We start from the raw sequence: 22968 nt of genomic DNA, 5'->3' as shown, positions 1-22968 counted from the left end.
TTGAGATTTCTCACCATTAACGCCGGCAAAATTGAATCATATGTGGCTTGTTGAATAGTTTAAGTGGACTAAGGCAGTTAAATCTAAAATGAGATAATTAATTAGCTTCTTGATCCTCAATAATCAATCTTATAATCAATCTTATTTTTGGATTTTAAGTAAAAAATATTCTCTTTGTTTCAAGATAAACGAATCACATTCATTTTTGGGACATCTCAAAATAAGTGAGTCATTTTTTTTTTTGGTATTCTCTCTCTTACTTTTTCTCTTAACTCTTTTACTTTATCCATTTTCACTTTACTAACGAAACATAATTTCCTTAAATCTCGTGTCGAAAAATTTTTACTCACTTATTTTGAAACGGGGTATTAATTTTTAGATTTATGCTAAACTAAAACCAAAAAGGTTTTTAAGTTTTATGATAAAAAAATGCATAATAATCGTAATTGATGTGACATTTAATAAGAAGTTCGAAATAAGAGTAAGTTCCAAGTTATAAAAGCAAAATAAACAAACAAACAACTAAAAAGCGCGGGAAACAAAAGGGGCTTAAAATTAGGGTGTTTTTTTTCAACGAAAGAGTGGAGATTTTGCAGCCGATCTTTGTTCATTGCTCTTCGATGGACGGAAAAGATGAGGGATCATCGGATTCAGCAGCTCCGGTAGCCGTCGATCTGAGCAGAAGTGGACCTGACGGGGAAGGTGCATCAGCTGCCGTGCTGCATCAAGCACGATGGACCCACCCCTGTTTCTCACTACTTCAAGCCCAAACCCACTGGTAAAAATTCGATGAATGTACAACTCTTCTACGATGTACAAGTGATTTATGCGCTGATCTAAACACTGAATGCTTCACTTGTGTAGAAATGGAGGTGGATGGGTTCAAAGTGGAGGAAGCACACTTCAGAGGGAGGAAATTGCACGGAACCACTGTTGCTCTTCCAATTGGCTATTCTGGTAATGGTGATCGCGTTTTTTATCCTCAGATTTCCGTCGTTTTTATTTGGTCTGATTTTGCGAAGAAATGTTTGAAATATTTTGTGGATTGAGTATTGGAAGATAACCTAATTTCTACGCCCAATTTGTTCGTGTGGTGATTTCATAATTTTGGAATTTGTGCTTTGATTCAACATTATCTGCTTTTGAACCGATTTCCAGTGAAATCTAGTATAGAAAAAAGTTCAGTTGGATTCTGCTGTGATCAAATTTGATGGGAGATTTTGAAACTTTTCTTTTTTAATCACATTTAGCTTCAAATGAATGTGCTATAACTGTATCACTTTTTATAGGTTTCATCATAGGAAAGAAAGGTAGTGATCAAGGGAATAATGACGCGAACTCGCACTGCTGGGAGACAGCTGCGACTTTTGATGATATCACGGTCTGGAATCACGAAGCAATCCCTTCAAAAGATGATGCATTCTTGCGCGCTTTTCACTGGTTTGCCGCTGCCAATGCTGTAAGTTTCGGTTTGATTGTTTTTAACCTCGATGCATAGACGTACGCAGTTTGAAAGAGATTAGAATTCTTGGCTTCCATTGCTGAAAGTTTCTCTTTTGCGAACTGCAGCTGCATCAAATTGTAACTGCTGAAGATTTGGAATCCGCGTGCATTGATTAGAGGCTGGTTTTATTTTACAATGGCCAATGATGACAGACCTTGACTAGGCAGGAATGTGCTTTGAACTCTTCCATGCCTTACAATATGCAAAATATGATTCTCCATCTATCATTTCTTGCTGTTAAATATGGCTAGGAACATTATTCTTCATTCATTGATTCTCTCTTTTATCTTTCTTTGCTTTAGATTAAACTAGTACGGAGTATTTAAGATCTGCCAAAACTTTTAATTAAAAGTAGTTGAAGTCCACGGCTCATAGCTCTTGAGGAAAGGAATGTGCTTTGAAATTGTCTACGCATTACAATATGATTCTCCATCTATAATTTCTTGCTGTTAAATATGGCTTAGGAATATTTTTCTTCTTTTCATTGATTCTCTTGTTTTCTTTCTTTGCAGTAGAGTGAATTAGTCTTTAAGTTCTGCGTTCCACGAGTAAGACAAGTGGGCGCGAAAAGTTTAGTTAAAAGTAGTTGAAGCCCACGGTTCACAGCTCTTGAAGAAATGGTGGCTGGCTCTTTACTCTTTAGTATAGATGCATTAAGCTTATTGCTCCACTATGTTTTATTTATTCTCACTTATTTTGAGGAGTATCTTAAATTGTTTATCTTGTTTAGTTCCTGGGAAATACTTTGATAGTTTGATGCAATTACTTGAATTAAATATATGCAGATTGCACTCTTTACTCTTACTTTCTGAACTCCTTTATGTGTGTGTGTGTGAAGGATATGAATAAGGTTGTGTTGGGGTGGGCGATTGAGACGATGCGATCCTCTGTTCCAAACTTCAATTCCGTCTCATATTCCAACAATGGGACGGGTAGAGTATTATTTTGGAATAGAGGATCTTGTTCGGTGAGGTATCGTTTTCATGTCCGTGAGCCGGGGAATCCACATAGGACGCGGAGGGCTGACCGGAATCCATTTGTATGGTTGTTCACCACTAATACACTACTTATATATTCTGTGAAGAGTTTATTTGTGATGCTTTTGAATATATTAGAAAGATCACTCCCAGAAAAAAATCGTGACATAATTGGGTATTAAAATTTACTATGATATTTGAAAAGCTTTATTCTTTATATCGTTGGAATTATAAAGTATAGTCGAAGTTGGAGGCCACTTTAAACTGTGAGGTAATATAATTATCAAATTACGCGCACATTTTATTCGATACATTCACACGTCCAATCTGTCACAAGTATTTATTCTTATTCCACCAACTTTAATTCAGAAAAAATAAAATCAAATTACTCTATTTTTTTCTAGTTCACCTATATGTATAAATATGAGGGACACCAACCAACAACAAAACCATCAAAATTTACAACCTCAGCTCATAAACACATTGTTTCTTCACCATCACAAATATAGAAATGGCCTCCAACACAACCGCACATCATTCTGGAAATTCCTCATTAAAATTCACAAAGGTACATATAAACACACTTGAGTTTTTTTTTTTAAAGACGTCTTACCATCTAAGTCGTGTTTAATCGTTGTGATGTATGCAGGAGGTGCATGGAATGAAGATTTCACCTAGAAACCTCAACATTGTATGGGGCAACGACGACCGCTATTGGAAAGTACACAAAAACAAGTGAGTTAAATTTATCGGTCATATATTTGTGGATTCATCAAGTTATTAGTGTTTTTTTATAACGAATTCATAGTATTTCGCGAGAATTTTGCTGAAATCAGTATTTTTTACCATTTATTATTTTTTAGTGATTCGGCTGCGGCAGAGCTGAATCAAGTGAGCTGGCTAGAGGTGACCGGAGGCGTGGAGGGGACGACGGCTGCGAAGAGCTACGAAGTAGGGTTTAGTGTGTCGTTGAATGCAGATGCATTTGGATGGGGAAATTATCCGATTTACATCATGATTAAGAGAGGGAATGAAGAGAATACTACGTGGACTAAAATTCAGATCAACCCTAATCAATTAGGGCAGTTTGAGATTAAGGGGAAATTGATGAAATCTAATGATCAAATCGGAGGTTCGGACAGTGGGAAGCTGAGCTTCGGATTGTACGAGGTTTGGAGTGGGAAGTGGAAGGGAGGTCTCAAGATTCACCATGCATATGTCAAGGAATTTTGATTTGAATAGTAATTTTTTTAAATATATGATTACTACTAGATTTATTTCATTTAATTTGAGGATGTCTGTGTCTTCATATAGAGATTGATGATTCTATGTAGTTTTCTAATGTCTAATAAAAAAGTTGATCATTTTTTGTTATCATTTGGTTAAATCATGTTTTCTACCATACCCTCCTCTCTTTAATTAAGATAATGGTATAGACAAATATTCGTACCAATTGCAATATCCTAGAGAGCTATACGAATCATGGTATTGCAATTTCCAATCCTCACTTCATTTTCGTTACATATATAGTCTAATTCAAGTACTCACTCCGTCGTAATAGTTGTCAAATTTGGTGTGCACACAGACTTTAAGAAATGTAAAGAATAGTGAGTTGCAAAAGTTAATAGAATATGAATTTCACTTTTTATATCAATTTTATAATAAAATGTGAGTGACGTGAGTTAGCAGAATGTGAGACCTGCTTACCATTTATGGTAAAAGTGAAATATAACTTATATGTGAGATAAATCAAAATGACAAAACATGACACTTATTGTGGGACGAAGAAAGTAATTTTTAGAATAGATTTAACAGATGCCATTGGCCGAGGTTTAAATATGAGAAACGTTGGTCTTGAGAGAACTAATATTCCCTCCGTCTCAGATAGTTTGTCTCACTTTTATCGGACATGAGTTTTAAGAAACATAATGAAAAATGATTTGAAAAAGTTAGTGTAATGTGGATCCTACTTTTATATGAATAAGTTAGTGGAATATAAAGTCCATTATAAAAAATGGTTAAAAATGAAATAGGACAAACCAGGTAAGACTAACCGAAATAGAAAAATGAGACAAACTATATGGAAGAAAGGGAGTAACAAACATGGAATATCTCGTCCAACTATCACCGGGTCGGGTTACAAGTCTTAAAGCCCACTTAAAGGCCTCTTAGCTTTCCCGCCCAAAAAAGCGTATGCAACAATTCTCACCTCGGTGTATGTAGCAAGAAAAGAGTTGTCATTTCCATCAATTCCCTTCGCTCTGTTCAATAAATATCGATATCTTCTTCCCTATGCTTCAAATCGGAGGCGCTGAGCTATTAATTCTTCACCACTACCGGTTCAGGTACTTGTAGTTCTAATTTTTGAGCCCTAATTTTACTTTTACTGCGAAATCGAGCAAGTTTTCCCCTCATTTCCATCGATAATTTGAAGAATCGAGCTGTGCGGTTATTTGCAGGTCGAAGTATGAACACTAAATGTGAAATTCCGGCGACGGCGGCGGTCGATTCATGGATCGAGCTGCCTGCAGATGTGACTGGCAACATTCTCAAGAGGTTGGGGGCGGAGGAGAAGCTGTGCAGCGCGCAGCAAGTGAGTGCAACCTGGTGGAAGGTTTGCAAGAATCCAGCCTTGTGGCGAGTCGTCGATTTCTCCAGCACTAAGCAGATCGGTTTGAACAAAAAATACACCGCCATGTGCCGCCGCGTTGTTGACCGGAGCCGGGGGCAGATTACCGACTTAACCATTCAGTACTTTGGCGACAACGCTCTCTTGGAATACATCGCTGATCGGTAAATTTCTTATGTTCATTGTGTGATTGTGGAGATTGCGTTGGTTGATTTTCATCTTTTTTGTGTTTAATCATTTCTCTGTGTAAAATATAGAGAATTGAATAGGAATGGAGAAACCTCCCTGGAAGGAGGAAGAAGAAAATCGTCGATTGTGAGAGAGGAGAGAAAAAGGGAAATTCATTTATGGACTACATTTTGTAAAGTGTTAATCCAAAATACAATGGAAAGCCTTATATATAGGCACAAAATAACATCTAATAAATCCTAAACTAATTCTTAATTCTATTTTTATTTTCAATTCTAATACTCTGCTTGTTTTTAATGATTTGAAATTCGATAACTGCTTTGATTCATATCTGAAATTTGGCAACAGTAGCTAAGCTATGCAAAGAAGCCTTGGAAATTGGCATATTGTATTTGAATCGTGAAATGTTACAAGTCTTTCCAAAAATTGTTCTTTCATCTTTTTCTCTCTCAGAATTTTGTATTTTTGCTTGAATTTATTGCTTCTATCAGTGTTCAATTGTTAATCTTTTTGATGTATGACAGATCACCAAATCTCAAACGCCTTAAACTCGGGACTTGCTTTTACATATCAGGAGAGTGTGCAGCTAGAATGTTTGCCAAACTTGGGCAGTTGGAAGAATTGCACCTTACGCTTAATGTAGGGTTTCAATCTGCCGACATTCGGGCCATTGGCAATGCATGCCCGATGCTGAAATCATTTTCACTCAACGGATTTAAGCTGGATCTGATAGAGGATGTTGACGAAAATGATGATCGTCCTTTTATTGAATCAATTCATCGGAATCTGTATGCTCTCGCAATCAGCAAAAGCATGCCCAACTTGCAGCATCTTCAAGTTTATGGACACTGGATGGGAAATAGAGGACTTGAAGTCATCCTTAAAGGCTGTCCACACCTCGAGTCACTTGACATCCGGTGATGCTTTGATCTCGATCTTGAAGGGGATTTAGGGAAAAGATGCCGTCAACAAATTAAACATCTTAAGCTCCCTCATGACTCGACCAAGGACGTGCCTTGGCCTTGTTGCATAATGGGTGATCCATTTGCTGCTTCTCCACTCAGGTACCAATATATAGAGGAGTGCTACTTTTATGGGGAAGATGTGGATGATCATATTCGACGTCACGGCATCGCAGACGTATACGGACGCTCTGGCTTAACTAGTGGTAGATGGTAAAGATGTCTTTCTTCCATCGTTTTCCGGCATTTTGCACGACAGGGGATCCAAATAACACTCACCTTTCCCCCCCTTTTGTGGGTGTTTTTGTTGCTTGATAAGGTGGTGTTATGCTATCAGGTTTAGCTAGTTTTGTACTACTAACATCTTTATGTCCATTATATATTAGTAGACTCTTTCTTAACAATACATCAGTAGTATTAATGAAGAATGAGATTTACTTATGAATTCTTATCTATACATATATAAAAGGTGAGTTTTGGGTTATTTTGAATAATTATTTTATGCCAGGGATACAAATACAATTTTAAAATGACGAAGAGAACGGTTCCCAACTATCTTCGGGCTGAATACTTTCATATTATCACTGGTCATTTATCATTAACTTTGGAACGGCTCCCACTAAATAAAATGATAAATGATGTAATTTAAGCAGCTATTAGCCTACTAAGATTTAAGATGTAACCGATTCCATGGAAAAAAAATAATGAAGACAATGTGAATGTATAATGATGTAATTTAGGCAGCCAGTTAGCATACAACGTGAGAGTATTCTAATGATGTAAATTAGCTAGCCAATTAGCATTTAATATTTTATCAATAAAGTTTATGAATATTGTGTATGAAAATTAATTTTCAGTTTCAGGAATAAAACAGACAATTAATTAGGAGCATTGACCCTCCACCATGATTGATTATTTACGGCCTATTCTTCTACTCATAGCTTTTGCATCTATATATATATGGATCTTTTCACTTATCTAGCAACCCAGTATTATTAACTTTGTCTAATTGTTCATTCTTCATTTTGATAGGGAAAAGAGCTATAATCGTATATCACTTTAGAATGGTTTCAATTTCAATGAAGTTAGAATACCCTGCCGTACGTGCATCTTCCCTTTTGTCTTTCTAGCAACTAAAAGAGTTCCAGAATTCAATCTTAAGGTGGTGTAATGTTGCTTTCCAAATGTACTTTTTTAGCGTCTATAATTTTATATTTATTTTTATGGAATTGGCTTGTGGAAGCTCTTTACTGGTTCAGGCTTTATGTCAATTATAAACGTGTTAATGGTTATGAAGTTTGAATCATTCAAGTTATATTGCTGATGTTGTGCATGGTTTGATGATCTTTTAGCTGAATCAGATTGTGAAAATTTCATGCTATTGTAATAGTTTTTGTTAGGCTATTTTCTTTTAATTTTTTTATTCTTTTTCTCCTTATTTTACTACTCCATGTTTATGTTTTTTAATTAGATTTGTGGGTATTTTGTGTATTCTTTCGGGAATGTTGTTTCAAGCACACTTGATAATTGATATTACCCTGGAAAAAAAAGAGCAACAAAGGTCAATTTACACCGAGAGTGAAGAATAGGGACGACAAATTAGTTAATTTAATTTAATTAGTTCGGTTTGTTTGGTTCAGTTTAGATTTTTTTAAAATTTTATTTGGCTCAATTATTTAATACTATTTCAATTCAGATTTGTTTAAGTGTATTTGGCTCAATTATTGTTAGGATTTTAGGTTTCCATAATTTTTTAATATTGTTATGGAGGGTTTTAGTGTGTAATTATATTACTATTTATGAATTTACTAAATTTGTTATTATTTTCTAATAGTTTAAATTATTGTTGCATATATATTTATTTATATTATTTTTTTATGTCATGTACATATTGCTTCATTTTTTTATAATTAAAAAATATAAAAAAGTAACTTAATAATCCGTGCATAGCACGGGTAAAATGGAACTGAAATTCAGCTATATGATGGTTTATTGATGTTAATCTATCACTATGTATTAATTAATTACTAAAATATTGATCCAATTTTAAGTTTTAACCTACTGGCATGAAATTTGAAGTCATTGGTCTTTTTCGGAAAAATAGTTGGAACGCTCCAAGTTAAATGGCTCATTTAATTTTGTGATAAAGATTAATTATTTGAGTCTGTCTTTTACATTATTTTTTTCCTATTTATTTGACTAGTATTATTTCTTCTTTAAGCTCATGAAATGCTACTCTTATACACAGAACTTGTACATTTGGGACTACAAGTTAAGATCGTCAGGACTTTATCTTTCGATTGTTTGGGTCAATGAAGCATTTTTTAACTATTCATGAAATTGAAATTTTCTATTGACATAATCTAATCATATACTCCCTTTGTCCCAATAAATATGAAACATTTGGTTTCCGGTACGGGATTTTATGCAGTGTTGTTTTGTGAGTTGATGAAGAGAGAGTAAAGTAGGAGAGAGGAAAAAGTAAAGAGAGTGATATTTCCATTTTAGGAAACGTTTCATTTTTAGAGGAACAACCCAAAAAGGAAAACGTTGCATTTCTAATGGGACAGAGGGGTACTTATTTTATCCTATCAAAATAAAATAATTTTATTTTTTAATTGCATATCTTATAGTTGAATTACGGCCCGGTTCGGGTTAACCCCGTTAAAGGTTTCTACTACCTTTCCCGCGCAAAAGAGTGCAACAATTCCCATTTCCATCAAATCCCTTCGCTCTGTTCAATAAATATTGATTTCTTCTCCCCTAGGGTTCACATCGGAGGCGCTGAGCAATTTAATTCTTCACCACCGGCGCCGAATTCAGCGATTCCGGTATTTGCATTCCTAATTTTGAGCCCTAATTTTACTTTTACTGCGAAATCGAGTAAGTTTTTCCATTATTTCTACCGATAATTTGAAAATCCAGCTGAGCGGTTATTTGCAGTGTAGTCCTATTTTAGCTTTTACTGCAAAACCGAGCAAGTTTTTCCATCATTTCAATCATTTCCATCGATAATTTGAAGGTCCAAGTATGAATACTAGACGGAAAATTCGGGCGGCGGCGGAATTTTGCGGTTCAGGTTATTTTAGCCCCAATTTTGAGCCCTAATTTTATTTTTACAAAGTTTTTCCCTCATTTCCGTCGATAATTTGGAGATCGATCTGAGCGCTTATATGCAGGTCGAAATATGAATACTGGATCCGAAATTCCGGCGGTTGCTTCATCCTCGCCGCCGTGGATCGAGTTACCTCTAGATGTGACCGCCAATATACTCCAGAGGCTCGGGGCGGAGGAGATGCTGTGCAGCGCGCAGCAAGTGTGTGCTACCTGGTGGAATGTTTGCAAGGATCCTTCCTTGTGGCGAGTCATCGATTTCTCCAGCACTAAGCAGATCGATTGTGCCGCCAAGTACACCGCCATGTGCCGCCGTGCTGTTGACCGCAGCCGAGGGCAGCTGACCGACTTCACCATTCAATACTTTGGTGACGACAAACTCATGGAATACATCGCTGATCGGTAAATATCTGTATGCATTTCTGTTCATTGTGTGATTGTGGAGATATGCGTTGGTTGATTTTCATCTTTTTTGTGTCTAATCATTTCTCTACTAGTTTTTAATGATTGAAAATTCTAGAATTGTTTAGATATTGGGTAGTGCCCTCATAAGTCATAACACTAGCTAAGCATGTGCAAAGAAGCCTTGGAAATTGGCATATTGAATTTGCATTGTGAAATGTGATAAGTCTTTCCAAAAATTTAAAGAGTTGTTTTTTCATATTCTTTTCTCAGAATTTTGTATTTTTGCTTGAATTTATTGCTTCTGTTTCTTCCTTGTTTTACTATACTATTCTCCTCATGTTTATCTGTTTTCTATATATTGTCGGGTTGTTTACTGCTCGGGCCAAGTTTCGCCCTTATGTTCGAATCGATATTAGTCAATCGCATCCAATTTCAATCGAAAAGGATAAGTAAACTCCACTGATTTGGCCACCTCAGATTTTCAACTCGTTTAGCAGAAGTTCAATTAAATTGAAATTCTTTGTTAAACAGATATTAAAGTTGCTGTCGGCAGATGTTCTTCCATTTTATGCAAGATCTTAGCTTGTTATATCTACTGTTTCTGCAAAGATTATTCAAGTAGTTAGTTCAATTTTCTGAAAAATCATAACTGTATGCTTTAATTCTTGCAAGTTCATTGCCTATGTTTCTGCCAGATTCCGCTCCTTGTTACAAATTCTGTAAAAAATTTCTTCAATTTTGTTCGATTGTTGATCAATATAATGCAGTAGACGATGGGCGGAATTTGACCCTTTCTCTCGATTTTATATCACATAAGCGAATGTAGCAAATATTGGTTTAAGAAACTTTTTTCATCTTGCTCTATGTAAACAATGGTCTAATCTTTTTGATGTTTGACAGATCACCAAATCTCAAACGCCTTAAACTCGGAACTTGCTTTTTCATATCAGGACCATGTGCAGCTAGAATGGTTGCAAAGCTTGGACAGTTGGAAGAGTTGCACCTTACGATTAGACCAAGGTTTGGTGCGATTGAACCAGGGGTTATGTCTGCCGACATTCGGGATATTGGCAATGCATGCCCGACGTTGAAATCATTCTCACTGAACGGATTTAAGTACCTTCTGATAGAGGATACTGACGAATACGAAGATGATGATCGTCCTTTTATTGAATCAATTCATCGGAATCTGTATGCTCTCGCAATCAGCAAAAGCATGCCCAACTTGCAGCATCTTCAAGTTTATGGACACTGGATGGGAAATAGAGGACTTGAAGTCATCCTTAAAGGCTGTCCACGCCTCGAGTCACTTGACATCCGGCGATGTTTTGATCTCGATCTTGAAGGGGATTTGGGGAAAAGATGCCGTCAACAAATTAAACATCTTAAACTCCCTCAAGACTCGACTAGTGATGTCCCATGGCCGAGTTGCCTAGGCGGCGATCCATTTACCTCTCCTCCATTCTCCACCTATAATCCTGACGCATACTGGTATTATGAAGATTTGGATGATTATATTCGACGTCACGGCTACAGCGACGTAGTCTCTGGCTTAGTCTAGGCGTGGTAGATGGTAAAGATATCGTTCTTCTATCGTTTTCCGGCATGTATATGGATAAATAACACTCACCTTTCCCCTCCATTTTGCAGGTTTATCATTTTGGTTTAGCTACTTTTGTACTAACACATCTTTATGTCTATTATTAGTGCTTCATGTCTTTATTTAGTCGACTCTTTGCAGAGATTAATGTGAATTGATAACGTAGAAAAATGTAGAAAATATTAGTATTAATGAAGAATGCGATTTACTTTCTTTTTATTATTTAAAATGGAACTGAAATTCAGCTATATGATGGTTTATTGATATTAATCTATCAATATGTATTAATTAATTACTTAAATATTGACCCAATTTAATGTTTTAACCTGTTGGCATGAAATTTGAAGTCATCGGTTTTTTTCCGGAAAAATATTTGGAACGCTCCAAGTTAAATGGATCATTTAATTTTGTGACGAAGATCAATTATTTTAGTCTGTTTCTTACATTATTTTTTTCCTTTTTATTTGACTAGTATGAAATTCTACTCCTATACACATGACTTGTACATTTGGGACTATCTAAGAGCGTCTCCAATGGCGGACATCCCGGTAGGACGTCGCCGACGTCCGATCGGACGTCCGCCGCAGTGGCTCCGAAGGGCGCCCGCGCCCGTCCCATATGCCTGTCGCATGGGCTCGCCCGTCCTCCCCACGGGCGAGCGGACGTACGCCGTTGTGGCGACACTCGGACGTCCGGTTTATATATATATATATATATATATATATATATATATATATATATATATAAATCCATTATCCACAAATCCACTCTTAAAGACCGAACCACCGAACTCTACCAAATTAGGGCTTTTAGATCTAGTTTTTTTATGGATAAGATACATAAATTTATAAATTATTTTCGCCTTCATCACGAGCCTATTTTAATTCATCCGAAGGTAAATAAGTCATACTAACATGTTACGAAGATTTAACTTCGTTCCAGAATATATTACTTCATTCTAGTAGGTTTTTACTTCATTCCAGTAGGTTTTTACTTCATTCCAGTACGTAAATGTGGTTTCGCCGTCGCGTGCCGTTCTTTCTCTCTACAATATCTATCACCAACGCCATGGCGCTAATATGGTTTAATAAATACATGGAACAATGTAATAAATTATTGGAATGAAGTATGTGTAGAAGCATTTGAAGTGCAGAATGAAGTAATAAACCTATTATAATGAAGTAAAATGGGCTTGTAATGAAGCCGAAAAAATTTTCACAGCAACACATCTCATCAAAAAAACTAGATCTAATGGCCCAGATTTGGTCTCTAGTTCGGTCTTTAAAATTGGTTCGACAATGATCACAACTCGATGAGATGTGCTGCTGTGAAAATTTTTTCGGCTTCATTACAAGCCCATTTTACTTCATTATATAGGTTTATTACTTCATTCTCTACATAATACCTTGAAACTACAACATGTTTTTACTTGCTTCCAGTAGATTTTGAAATGATTCAACATATGCTTCATTCAAATTCATTGACGTTGGTTTTTGCTTGATTAACATTTAAAAATGCAATTTATTCAAGTGAGTTTATTACTTCATTCAGAAACATTATTACTTCATTGGATAAGATTTTTACTTCATTCCAGTAGGACTTCAAATGCTTCTACACATACTTCATTCCAATAATTTATTGCATTATTCTATGTGTTTATTAAATCATATTAGCGCCATGGCGTTGGTGATAGATATTGTAGAGAGAAAGAACGGCACGCGACGGCGAAACCACATTTACGTACTGAAATGAAGTAAAAACCTACTGGAATGAAGTAAAAACCTACTAGAATGAAGTAATATATTCTGGAACGAAGTTAATTCTTCGTAACATGTTAGTATGACTTATTTACCTTCAAATGAATTAAAATAGGCTCGTGATGAAGGCGAAAATAATTTATAAATTTTTGTATCTTATCCATAAAAAACTAGATCTAAAAGCCCTAATTTGGTAGGGTTCGGTGGTTCGGTCTTTAAGAGTGGATTTGTGGATAATGGGAATATATATATATATATATATTTAAAAAACTCTATAAATAAGGCTCGTTGAACTTCATTTCATTCACATCACTTGTGTTGACAAGTTTCTCTCTCTAAATCTACAAATTTCATTTTTACTACAATGGAGTACAATAGGAATTCCCCCACCACGAGCGGAGGAAACACACCCCCGATTCCCACCGGAATAGAGGGAAACTTTGCGGGGATGAATCCCCAGATGGCGAGGATGACTCCCCAAATGTTCTACAATATGTTCCAGTGGATGAGTCAGATGGGTGGGATGATGCCCGGGGCAGCGGGGATGGGCGGTACGCCGTCAAATATGACGGGGGTGGGTGGGATGATGCCCGGGGCAGCGGGGATGGGCGGTACGCCGTCAAATATGACGGGGGTGGGTGGGATGATGCCAGGGGCAGCGGGGATGGGCGGTATGCCGTCAAATATGACGGGGGTGGGTGGGATGATGCCCGAGGCAGTGGGGATGGGCGGCATGCCGCCAAATATGGCGGTGGGTGGGTCGATGCAGCACAGGAGCCCGAGGACGCCTAGGGAATCTGTCTATCGCCCATATATAGATTGTTGGCCGACGATTCCCCTAGTACTGTTCCGGAGACTCAGTACGCCGACATCAAGACTTTCTCTTTTGAGGAGCTGAGAGCGGAGTTGGGGCTATCCCCGATCCGTGAGACTCCCGATGAGGCGGAGCCTGCTGCAAGGGGCAGGAGCAAAGGCAAGGGCAAGACCAGGGGCGGAGGTAGGGGCAAGGGCAAAGTCCCGACCTCTTCCTCGAACACGGGGGCAGAGGAGGAGGGTGAGGATGAGGCGGAGGAGAGGAGGGCGATCTGGACCGTGTGAGAATATGCCGCACTTGCGAAGGCCTGGGTCGGTGTAGTAGAGGATCCCTATGTCGGGCCGAACCAATATGTTGACCGATTGTGGCTTCGCATTAGTGAGGCCTACCGGATATGCAAACCGTCTGGGGCGAAGCCTCGCACTTCCGAGCAATGTCGGAAACAGTGGCTTCGGTTGAGGCCTAAGCTCAGTCGTTTTGCCGCCTTCTACCAAAACAACATGCGCATGGCAACCATCGGCATGTCTGAGAATGATGTGAAGAGACGAGCCTTGGCCCAGTACCTCGACAAATAATTGAAGTTCAAAGAGTTTGACCAATGGGAGGCCTTTCTCGTGGTCAAGGAATCGCAAAAGTTTGTTGTGGATGTCGACTCGGGCTGGAAGCGGACGGAGATCAACTCTTCCGGTGAGTACAGCATTAGTGCTGGTTCGCACGAGCTCCCCGAAGCCGAGGAAGTGGCCCCGCTACCACGAACATACTTTCGACGTCGTCGTCGCCCGATGGGGCAAAAGGCTGCGCAGCGGATGGTGAGGAGAAGTGGCAGCGGGTCCTACGAGGTCGAATCGGAGGCCCCAGGAGACCCAAGTAGCGACCGTCTCGCCCGCGCGCAGCTTACGAAGACCCTGATGCAGATCACGAGTAAGTGGTTTAACAACCACGATCCTGTGTGTTAGAGTTTGTATACTAGAAATCACGTTTCAAGTGATTGAATACCGTAAAACTCTTATTTTATTTTCCAATGAATAAAACAAATTATTTTTGTCATAATGTTGTTATGTTTTACATTTAATGGATGTTAATACATGTTTAAATGTATAAGTTAACTTAACAAGGTCTAAGTCTTTGTTTTAGTAGACCGGTTGTGGGCGTCGTCCACTTTAAGGTAATACGGTCAGTTCTAAACAAAGAAAAAGATGAATTTCACAACCTAGTTGGAATTTGACTATCTGATGAACTATTTATTAGCACTAAAAATGTCTGCAAGTTTACAGGGTAGATCTAGTATAGCTAAAGGTCAGTACCGGGATATCGAACACAGGGAATAAGATTGCAACTGTCTATCATATACTAAGCATCATATACTATTTAGAGACACAGAGTATTTTGGGTTTTGGATTTATAAACTAGGCAAAAATAAATAAACAAAAAAAAAAGAAAAAGAAAATAATACAAAACAGGCTAAAGAATGTTGAGTTTTAGGATCCAACCACTACGACCTAGTGATGATTAATCTCATAGAACCTTTACCTTTATGTGTCTCTAGGATTATTAGGAAAGTCGCGATTTTAAGATAAACCCTCTCTCGAGTGCACCTATCTAGTAGATTAGACTCTAACTATCAAAGTCCTTCCAATAGATTAGATTCTAACTCCTTAAATTCCTAAGACTCAAGTCCTCACAAAGGGTCCCCTCTCTCGAGTGCAGATAAACCTATGTGTTGTACCCGTTCCTTTTACCACGTAAAACTAGCTATCTCTCGATTAATCTAGTTAAACGGACATAGTTCTAAAGTTGGCCAGACAAAAGAACAATAAAAGCACAAGAACAAGCAAAACAATCACAAGAGCTAGGAAAAAGTTCAATTCAATAAATCAAAACATGTTTATAATAGTCTTCACCAAAAACCATACAAAAGATATTTAACTACTCATAGACAAGTAGTAAAAATCAATAAAAGTACTAGACATGAAAGAAATAGATAAAACCCAAGGTTGAATCTTCAATCTTCAGTCTCTCTTGCCTGGATCTGCAGAGCTCCGCTCCAATGGAAGATGGATGAATTGATGTGTGGAATATGGAATGGAAGAATGTGTAGAGGGGAAAGGATTGGAGGTTCTGAGATAGAGATTGTGAATTAGGTTTGGGTATTTATAGGCTAGAAAAAGGGTTTAGGAATGGTAAAAATTATCCTCCAAGAAATATAAAAGATATTATTTTCGAATTCTTCAATTAATAGGAGAGATTTGAGCAATAATTTATTCCTTCCTTGAATTTCCGCCTAATTTCCGTCAGCTTTGACTGCACTGCGCAATGTTCGTAGAATGGTCATAACTTTCTCCACAGAACTCCGATGGAGACGTGCGAGATGTCCACGCAAAGATCTTTCGAAGACGAAGAGAATGATATGAATTAAGCACTGATTGGACTTCAAACTCGCAGGCAGAATGGGCTCGAACAGAGGCTGCTGCACCTTGGTGTTTTTGCACCTTTTTCTATCTTTTTCTATCATTTATCAACAAACACATTAAAAATACCAAATGTATAACATATGCAATTTAAGAACATAATTTGCATGATTGACATTTAAAACGAGTCAAATCTAGCCTTTGTGAAATTCATGTATGCAAGGATGCGATTTAGGAATGCCACCCATTGATGATTATGGCGTCGAGATTGGGGACGGACACGTCGGAGGCGGCAGCGGCACGGGCGACGGGGACGAGGACGAGGAGGAGTGAGAGCCGAGGGTATTATGTAATTTTATTTTTAAATAATGTAATTTTTTTTAAATTATGTAATTTTCTTTAAATTATGTAATTATTTTTTTTTAATTATGTAATTTTTTAATGAAGTTTTCGAATTTTCCCGTATTCCGTGTCGACATTTTAATTCCGTAAATTTTAAGTCCGTAAATTGAATAATTGCGGAAAGTCCTAGTGGGAAGTCCTAGTGCAGTGGGAAGTCCTAGTGATGTGGCAGTGGAATGGAAAGGGCTAGTGATGACGTGACAGACAGTTTTGTGGGAAGTCCTAGTGGGAGGGTCGCCACCGAAGACGCTCTAATAAGTTAAGATCGTCAAGACTTTATCTTTCGGTTGTTTGGGTCAATGAAGCATTTTTTTAACTATTCATGAAATTGAAATTTTCTATTGACATAATCTAATCATATAGGAGTACTCATTTTATCCTATTAAAAATAAATTGCCTATTAAAAACAAAATATTTTTTAAAATAAAAATAATTATTTTAACTTTTTCTTCTTACATGTCTTCTCTTTTCATTAACTCACAACGGAACAATTGTTTATAAAATTAAGCAATGAAAATCAAATATTTCATATTTACTCGAGTAGGGTTATAGTCGAATTACGGCCCGGTTCGGGTTTAGCCCCGTTAATGGTTTCTGCTACCTTTCCCGCGCAAAAGAGTCCAGCAATTCCCATTTCCAACAAATCCCTTCGCTCCGTTCAATAAATATTGATTTCTTCTCCCCTAGGGTTCATATCGGAGGCGCTGAGCAATTTTATTTTTCACCACTAGCTGCGAATTCAGCGATTCAGGTATTTGCAGTCCTAATTTTGAGCCCTAATTTTACTTTTACTGCGAAATCGAGTAAGTTTTTCCATTATTTTCACCGATAATTTGAAAATCGAGCTGAGCCGTTATTTGCAGTGTAGCCCTATTTTACTGCGAAATCGAGCAAGTTTTTCCATCGTTTCAATCATTTCCATCGATAATTTGAAGGTCTAAGTATGAATACTAGACGGAAAATTCGGGCGGCGGCGGAATTTAGCGGTTCAGGTTATTTTAGCCCCAATATTGAGCCCTAATTTTATTTTTACAAAGTTTTTCCCTCATTTCCGTCGATAATTTGGAGATCGATTTGAGCGGTTATTTGCAGGTCGAAATATGAATATTGGATCCAAAATTCCGGCGGTTGCTTCATCCTCGCCGCCGTGGATCGAGTTGCCTCTAGATGTGACCGCCAATATACTCCAGAGGCTCGGGGCGGAGGAGATGCTGTGCAGCGCGCAGCAAGTGTGTGCTACCTGGTGGAACGTTTGCAAGGATCCTTCCTTGTGGCGAGTCATCGATTTCTCCGGCACTAAGCAGATCGATCGTACCGCCAAGTACACCGCCATGTGCCGCCGTGCTGTCGACCGCAGCCGGGGGCAGCTGACCGACTTCACCATTCAGTACTTTGGCGGCGACGAACTCATGGAATACATCGCTGATCGGTACATTTCTATTGGCATTGCTGTTCATTGTGTGATTGTGTCTTTCCAAAAATTTATAGAGCTGTTTTTTCATATTTTTTCTCAGAAATTTGTATTTTTGCTTGAATTTATTTGCTTCTGCTTATTTTCCTCAAGTTTATCAGTTTTTCCATATTTTGTCTGGTTGTTCACTACCCGGGCCAAGTTTCGTCCTCATATTCAAATTGATTTTAGTCAATTGCATCCCATTTCAATTGAGAAGTTTTGCCACCTCAGATTTTCAACTCGTTTAGCAGAAGTTGGATTAAATTGAAATTATTCGTTAAAGATATTTTTAAGTTGCTGTCGAGTGTCGGCCGATGTTCCCCCATTTTGTGCAAGATCTTAGCTTGTTATGCCTACTGTTTCTGCAAAGATCATTCAAGCAGTTGGTTTAATTTTCTGCAGTATCATAACTGTATGTTTTTGTTCTCGCTGAATCGTAGCCTGTGTTCTGCTCATGTTTGTTAGCTTATGTTTCTGCAAGATCATACAAATTCTGTCAAAAATTTCTTCGATTTTGTTTGGTTGTTAATATAATGCAGTAGACGATAGACAAAATTTGACCCTTCCTCTCGATTTTATATCACATAAGTGAATGTACGAGTTGCATTTATTGGTTTAAGAAGCTTTTTTGATCTTGCTCTATGTAAACACAGGTCTAATCTTTTTGATGTTTGACAGATCACCGAATCTCAAACGCCTTAAACTTGGAACTTGCTTTTTCATATCAGGACCGTGTGCAGCTAGAATAGTTGCAAAGCTTGGACAGTTGGAAGAGTTGCACATTACGATTAGACCAAGGTTTGGTGTGATTGAACCAGGGGTTATGTCTGCTGATATTCGGGCTATTGGCAATGCATGCCCGACGTTGAAATCATTCTCATTGAACGCATTTAAGTTCATTCTGATAGAGGATGTTGACGAAAATGATGATCGTCCTTTTATTGAATCAATTCATCGGAATCTGTATGCTCTCGCAATCAGCAAAAGTATGCCCAATCTGCAGCATCTTCAAGTTTATGGGCTCTTGATTGGAAATAAAGGACTTGAAATCATCCTTAACGGCTGTCCACGCCTCGAGTCACTTGACATTCGGCGGTGTTTTGATCTCGATCTTGAAGGGGATTTGGGGAAAAGATGCCGTCAACAAATTAAACATCTTAAACTTCCTCATGACTCGACTAGTGATGTCCCATGGCCGAGTTGCCGAGGCGGTGATCCATTTACCTCTCCTCCATTCTCCACTTATAATCCGGACATATACTATTATAATGAAGATATGGATGATTATATTCAACGTTACGGATATGCAGACTTACACGAATCCTTTGGCTTATTAGTCTAGGCATATGGTAGACGCCGGTAAAGCTATCTTTTCTATCATTTTCCGGCATATATATGGATAAATAACACTCACCTCTTCCCCCCTTTTGTAGGTTTTTTGTTGCTTGATTAGGTGGTGTTAATTGTTATGCTATCCTTTTGGTTCAGTTAGTTTTGTCAATGCTGCTTTATGTCTTTTATTAGTGTGCATGATGTCTTTGTTTAGTAGACTCTTTCTTGGGTGTATGATTTTGTGTACCTACCTAACTTCTTACTTAACGATATACTCTCGTGCTTGAAAATAGAGATTTTGTAGACTATACAAGTTTTAGCGCGAATTTGGTAACATGTCACGTGTGCATTTTCTAAGAATAGAAAATATGGTTGATCGCGACCAATGCCTGCATTTTCTAAGAATAGAAAACACGGTTGATCGCGACTAGAAGAGGATTAAAGAAGCGGGGGAGAAAAGGGGAAGAACAAAATATATGTGACCAAGCAAAAGATTAACTAAAGAATTAGAACGACAAATACTGTCTCAACAAACTAACTTCGAAGAATTCGATCCAGAGATAAACAATCCAAAGGAAAAGACATAGAAACTAGCGGAAGCATCAAGACATGGGATAATGCCGGTATGAAGACCCGACAAATCCGACAATTAAACAAGACATAATTTTCCAACGACAGTGCTCAACATCCTCCACATCCATCGCCGCTCAATCTGCACATTAAGAAAAACAATATGCAGGGCTGAGTACTTGATGCACTCAGTGGACACATGCCAAAATATAGATTGTCAAGCAATGATCTTGTGGGTTTTAATTTAAAAGAACCCAAGTCACTAAAAGCATTTACAAAAAATTCAGTTGCAACCATATTCCATCCACATCCACCATCACCATATTTGAACTACATGACAAGGAACGTGGCCACGAACCAAGTCACTAGACCGGCCAACTCCAATGAGATAGCGCACGATCTACTGGGTGTACACCAGTCCGAGCAGGGTTTGCGGCCCTACTGGGACCCGAATTCGATTAACATACATGGCATAGCCATCAGATAGATTCATTCAAACACAAAACATGGGAAGACAAACATTTTTCACCTTCTTTCACATAAAAATATTTAGGACATAGTCCTTATTTAAAAGGAAAGCCCACCTCAAAAGCTTAACTCCTTAACCACTTTCTGTTCCAACCGCAAACAACGTGCACAAGTTCACCCTTTTCGAAATAACATGATAAGCAAAAATTAGACTTTGCCAAAAAATTTAATATAAAACAATGCATGCATCCTATTTGTGTGTGCTCAACTTATCCTTCTTTCGGATATAAAACATGACCCCAAAACCTGCACAACGATTAACTATCCAACACACAATTATCAAACTAAAGAGGCCCAAAAACTAAAAGAATTAAAGTGTCCCAATTATGAAAAGCAGTACAACATTTGTTCTATAAGCCCACACTAAAATAAATACTCCTAATCCCATCAACTAAAAGAATTTAATCTACATACTCCCAACCATGCACACGTATGTTCTAAAAGGAAATGAAAAGAGTAAAAATGTGTACTCCCAACCCAACTCACGCCTAATATCCCCCATTCTCAAGCAGCAACAGCCTTCTTTCTTCTCATCACAGTTTACAAAATCACAAACCCAAATCAACGCATATTCTCATCTCCCTCACTCAAAATTCTCGAACTGAAATCAAGTCACTATCTCTCTCTATCGCTCTTTACTACACCGTCGGTAAAACTCGCTGCCGCCACCGCCATTTCTGTCTCCGCTGCCGTCACCGAGCTCCAGCCGTCTCAGCTCGCCGGCGTGCGACTGGACTTCGCCGCCGCTGCCCTCCGCTCACAATCCTTTCTGTTACAGGCAAGCCTCCTCCCCTTTTTCCCAAATCTAAACCTTTTATTAACTTTCTAATTATTCGGTTTCAATTATTGATGGGCAGAAAAGGATTTTCAAGAGTGGAATTAAGAAGTAACAAGAGGATAGCTTCTAATGGCATTAAAGATGGAGACATTATCAAGCACAAATCATTCAACACTTTCAAAATTTCAATTCCCACGAAATAGAGGTCAAAGAGTATACCTTTATAGCACGAAAGAATGAATTGACAATTGAGATTACGGGGAGAATTTGAATTCACAGGCTGCTCGGTTTTTCCTCTCAACTGTGACATGAATATATGGTGCTATGGATTTAATATCCAGAGATTTGTATATACTGAATTGAAGTGGAAGATTTTACCTTTTTGTTAATAACAGCAGATTGGATTTCAAACTCGCGGTATTTTGCGATTTTGGATGGAAGAATGGCTGCGTGCATTACAATGAGGAGGAAGAAAGATAGGAGTATGATCTTTCAGTTGAGATTTTCAGGGAACATGGACACATGGGAGAAAACCGTGTTATATTTTGACTGATAAAAATAAGTGGGAAAAATTGGAATAAATTTCATAGAATAGAATTAGCCCAATTGCAATAGGATAAATGGGCTAAAACAAGATATATAAAACTGATAGGCCCAATTATTTGATTTAACACTTTAATTAAATTGTGGTGTTTTATTTTAGTACTTTGGTGTTATTCCAAGTACTTGTAAATGATCACTCAATTTCCTCAATCGATGAATCTCGCGTCAAACTCGTCGACTATTTCCACCACACGATTAACCAACAATAATTCAAGCCTTCACTATTTCCAATCGCAACCAATCAAAACAAAAAAAACGATATTTTACTTAAGGTCTATCATTCGCTCGTTCTCAAAACAAAATCTTAACGTAAAAAGGTATAATAAAAGCGGGTGTTACATAACATAAGAGAGATATAGAAAGAAAAACTGAAGTATTGTTAACAGACAATAAGAAGCGGGTACGATTACTAAAATAGTGACCAATATTCGGGATACTCCAAGTTAAATGGCCCATTTAATTTTGTGATAAAAGATCAATTATTTTAGTCTTTCTTAATTTTCTCTTATTTTATGTTTTTCCTACTTGTTTTATTCATTTTTTTCACTAAACCTTATTAAACTCTACTTATATAATTTTGGTGCCCGATAAAAGCACCTTGTTTAACATAAATTTCAACTCTCTAAGTGCTAAATACTCAGTGTCCAAAATTTTAGTCCTTAGTAATGCGACGAAAAGTTAAGATCATTATTAATGACACGAAGGAAGTATTTAATGCTTGCACACAAAATTAATTTATAGTACTAAATTGTAAACAAACATGGAGCAATATGTTTTAGTAAAAATATACTCCGTATTATAATGAAATATGTATTTCAAAATCATTAGTAAGAATTACTGTTGAAAAAAATCTTATAACTTGAAACCCTTCTATTGTTATTAAGTTTAATTTATTATTTAATAAAAAATAAATATATTTAAGAAATTTAAAAAAATGTATAAA

At 37.5% G+C, this 22968-nt stretch overlaps 3 protein-coding genes and 1 long non-coding RNA gene across 11 annotated transcripts; 3 read left to right on the top strand and 1 right to left on the bottom strand.

The window, feature by feature from the left end:
* The first annotated feature begins 555 nt into the window (after positions 1-555).
* On the top strand, positions 556-2295 carry LOC125202695 (ribonuclease H2 subunit C-like). The gene is given in 5 exon segments (XM_048101144.1): positions 556-676; positions 678-778; positions 865-957; positions 1290-1459; positions 1570-2295. Coding segments are annotated over 5 exon segments (471 nt in total). The 5' UTR covers positions 556-620; the 3' UTR covers positions 1621-2295.
* Positions 2296-2917: 622 nt separating this feature from the next.
* LOC125202691 (protein PHLOEM PROTEIN 2-LIKE A9-like) lies at positions 2918-3858 on the top strand. Its single transcript, XM_048101139.1, has 3 exons — positions 2918-3049; positions 3131-3216; positions 3345-3858. Exons 1-3 carry the CDS (start codon positions 2993-2995, stop codon positions 3712-3714), a joined length of 513 nt encoding a protein of 170 aa, XP_047957096.1. The 5' UTR covers positions 2918-2992; the 3' UTR covers positions 3715-3858.
* An 851-nt stretch (positions 3859-4709) lies between these two features.
* LOC125201154 (putative F-box/LRR-repeat protein 23) lies at positions 4710-19780 on the top strand. Of its 8 annotated transcripts, none has more exons than XM_048099123.1 (4): positions 4710-4826; positions 4941-5274; positions 5824-6047; positions 10932-11593. In XM_048099123.1, the coding sequence occupies exons 2-4, from the start codon at positions 4949-4951 to the stop codon at positions 11339-11341; spliced, it is 960 nt and encodes a 319-aa protein (XP_047955080.1). In that variant the 5' UTR covers positions 4710-4826; positions 4941-4948; the 3' UTR covers positions 11342-11593. The 8 variants fall into 8 exon arrangements, with proteins under 8 accessions (XP_047955080.1, XP_047955079.1, XP_047955078.1 ...); XM_048099122.1 differs by lacking the exons at positions 4710-4826; positions 4941-5274; positions 5824-6047 and adding exons at positions 8960-9340; positions 9441-9777 and having other exon boundaries at positions 10681-11353; positions 11431-11593; XM_048099121.1 differs by lacking the exons at positions 4710-4826; positions 4941-5274; positions 5824-6047 and adding exons at positions 8970-9092; positions 9284-9340; positions 9441-9777 and having other exon boundaries at positions 10681-11593.
* Positions 19781-20025: 245 nt separating this feature from the next.
* On the bottom strand, positions 20026-21977 carry LOC125202798. Its single transcript, XR_007173193.1, has 4 exons — positions 21801-21977; positions 21642-21723; positions 20701-20763; positions 20026-20258 (listed from the first exon to the last, which is right to left on the bottom strand). It is a non-coding gene; the product is annotated as an uncharacterized LOC125202798 (long non-coding RNA).
* Positions 21978-22968: the final 991 nt, after the last annotated feature.

Source organism: Salvia hispanica, chromosome 1 (genome assembly GCF_023119035.1).
Source record: "Salvia hispanica cultivar TCC Black 2014 chromosome 1, UniMelb_Shisp_WGS_1.0, whole genome shotgun sequence".
Classification (NCBI taxonomy): domain Eukaryota; kingdom Viridiplantae; phylum Streptophyta; class Magnoliopsida; order Lamiales; family Lamiaceae; genus Salvia; species Salvia hispanica.
The sequence above is the reverse complement of the archived record's forward strand: the minus strand, read 5'-3'. Positions and strand labels throughout refer to the sequence as shown.

Coding starts and splice junctions, on each gene's coding strand:
- LOC125201154 (XM_048099118.1), top strand. CDS start 17,705: ATGAATACTAGACGGAAAATTCGGGCGGCGGCGGAATTTAGCGGTTCA. Junction 17,754..17,853: donor GGCGGAATTTAGCGGTTCAG/GTTATTTTAGCC, acceptor GGTTATTTGCAG/GTCGAAATATGAATATTGGA. Junction 18,191..18,892: donor ATGGAATACATCGCTGATCG/GTACATTTCTAT, acceptor GATGTTTGACAG/ATCACCGAATCTCAAACGCC.
- LOC125202691 (XM_048101139.1), top strand. CDS start 2,993: ATGGCCTCCAACACAACCGCACATCATTCTGGAAATTCCTCATTAAAA. Junction 3,050..3,130: donor CCTCATTAAAATTCACAAAG/GTACATATAAAC, acceptor TGATGTATGCAG/GAGGTGCATGGAATGAAGAT. Junction 3,217..3,344: donor TGGAAAGTACACAAAAACAA/GTGAGTTAAATT, acceptor ATTATTTTTTAG/TGATTCGGCTGCGGCAGAGC.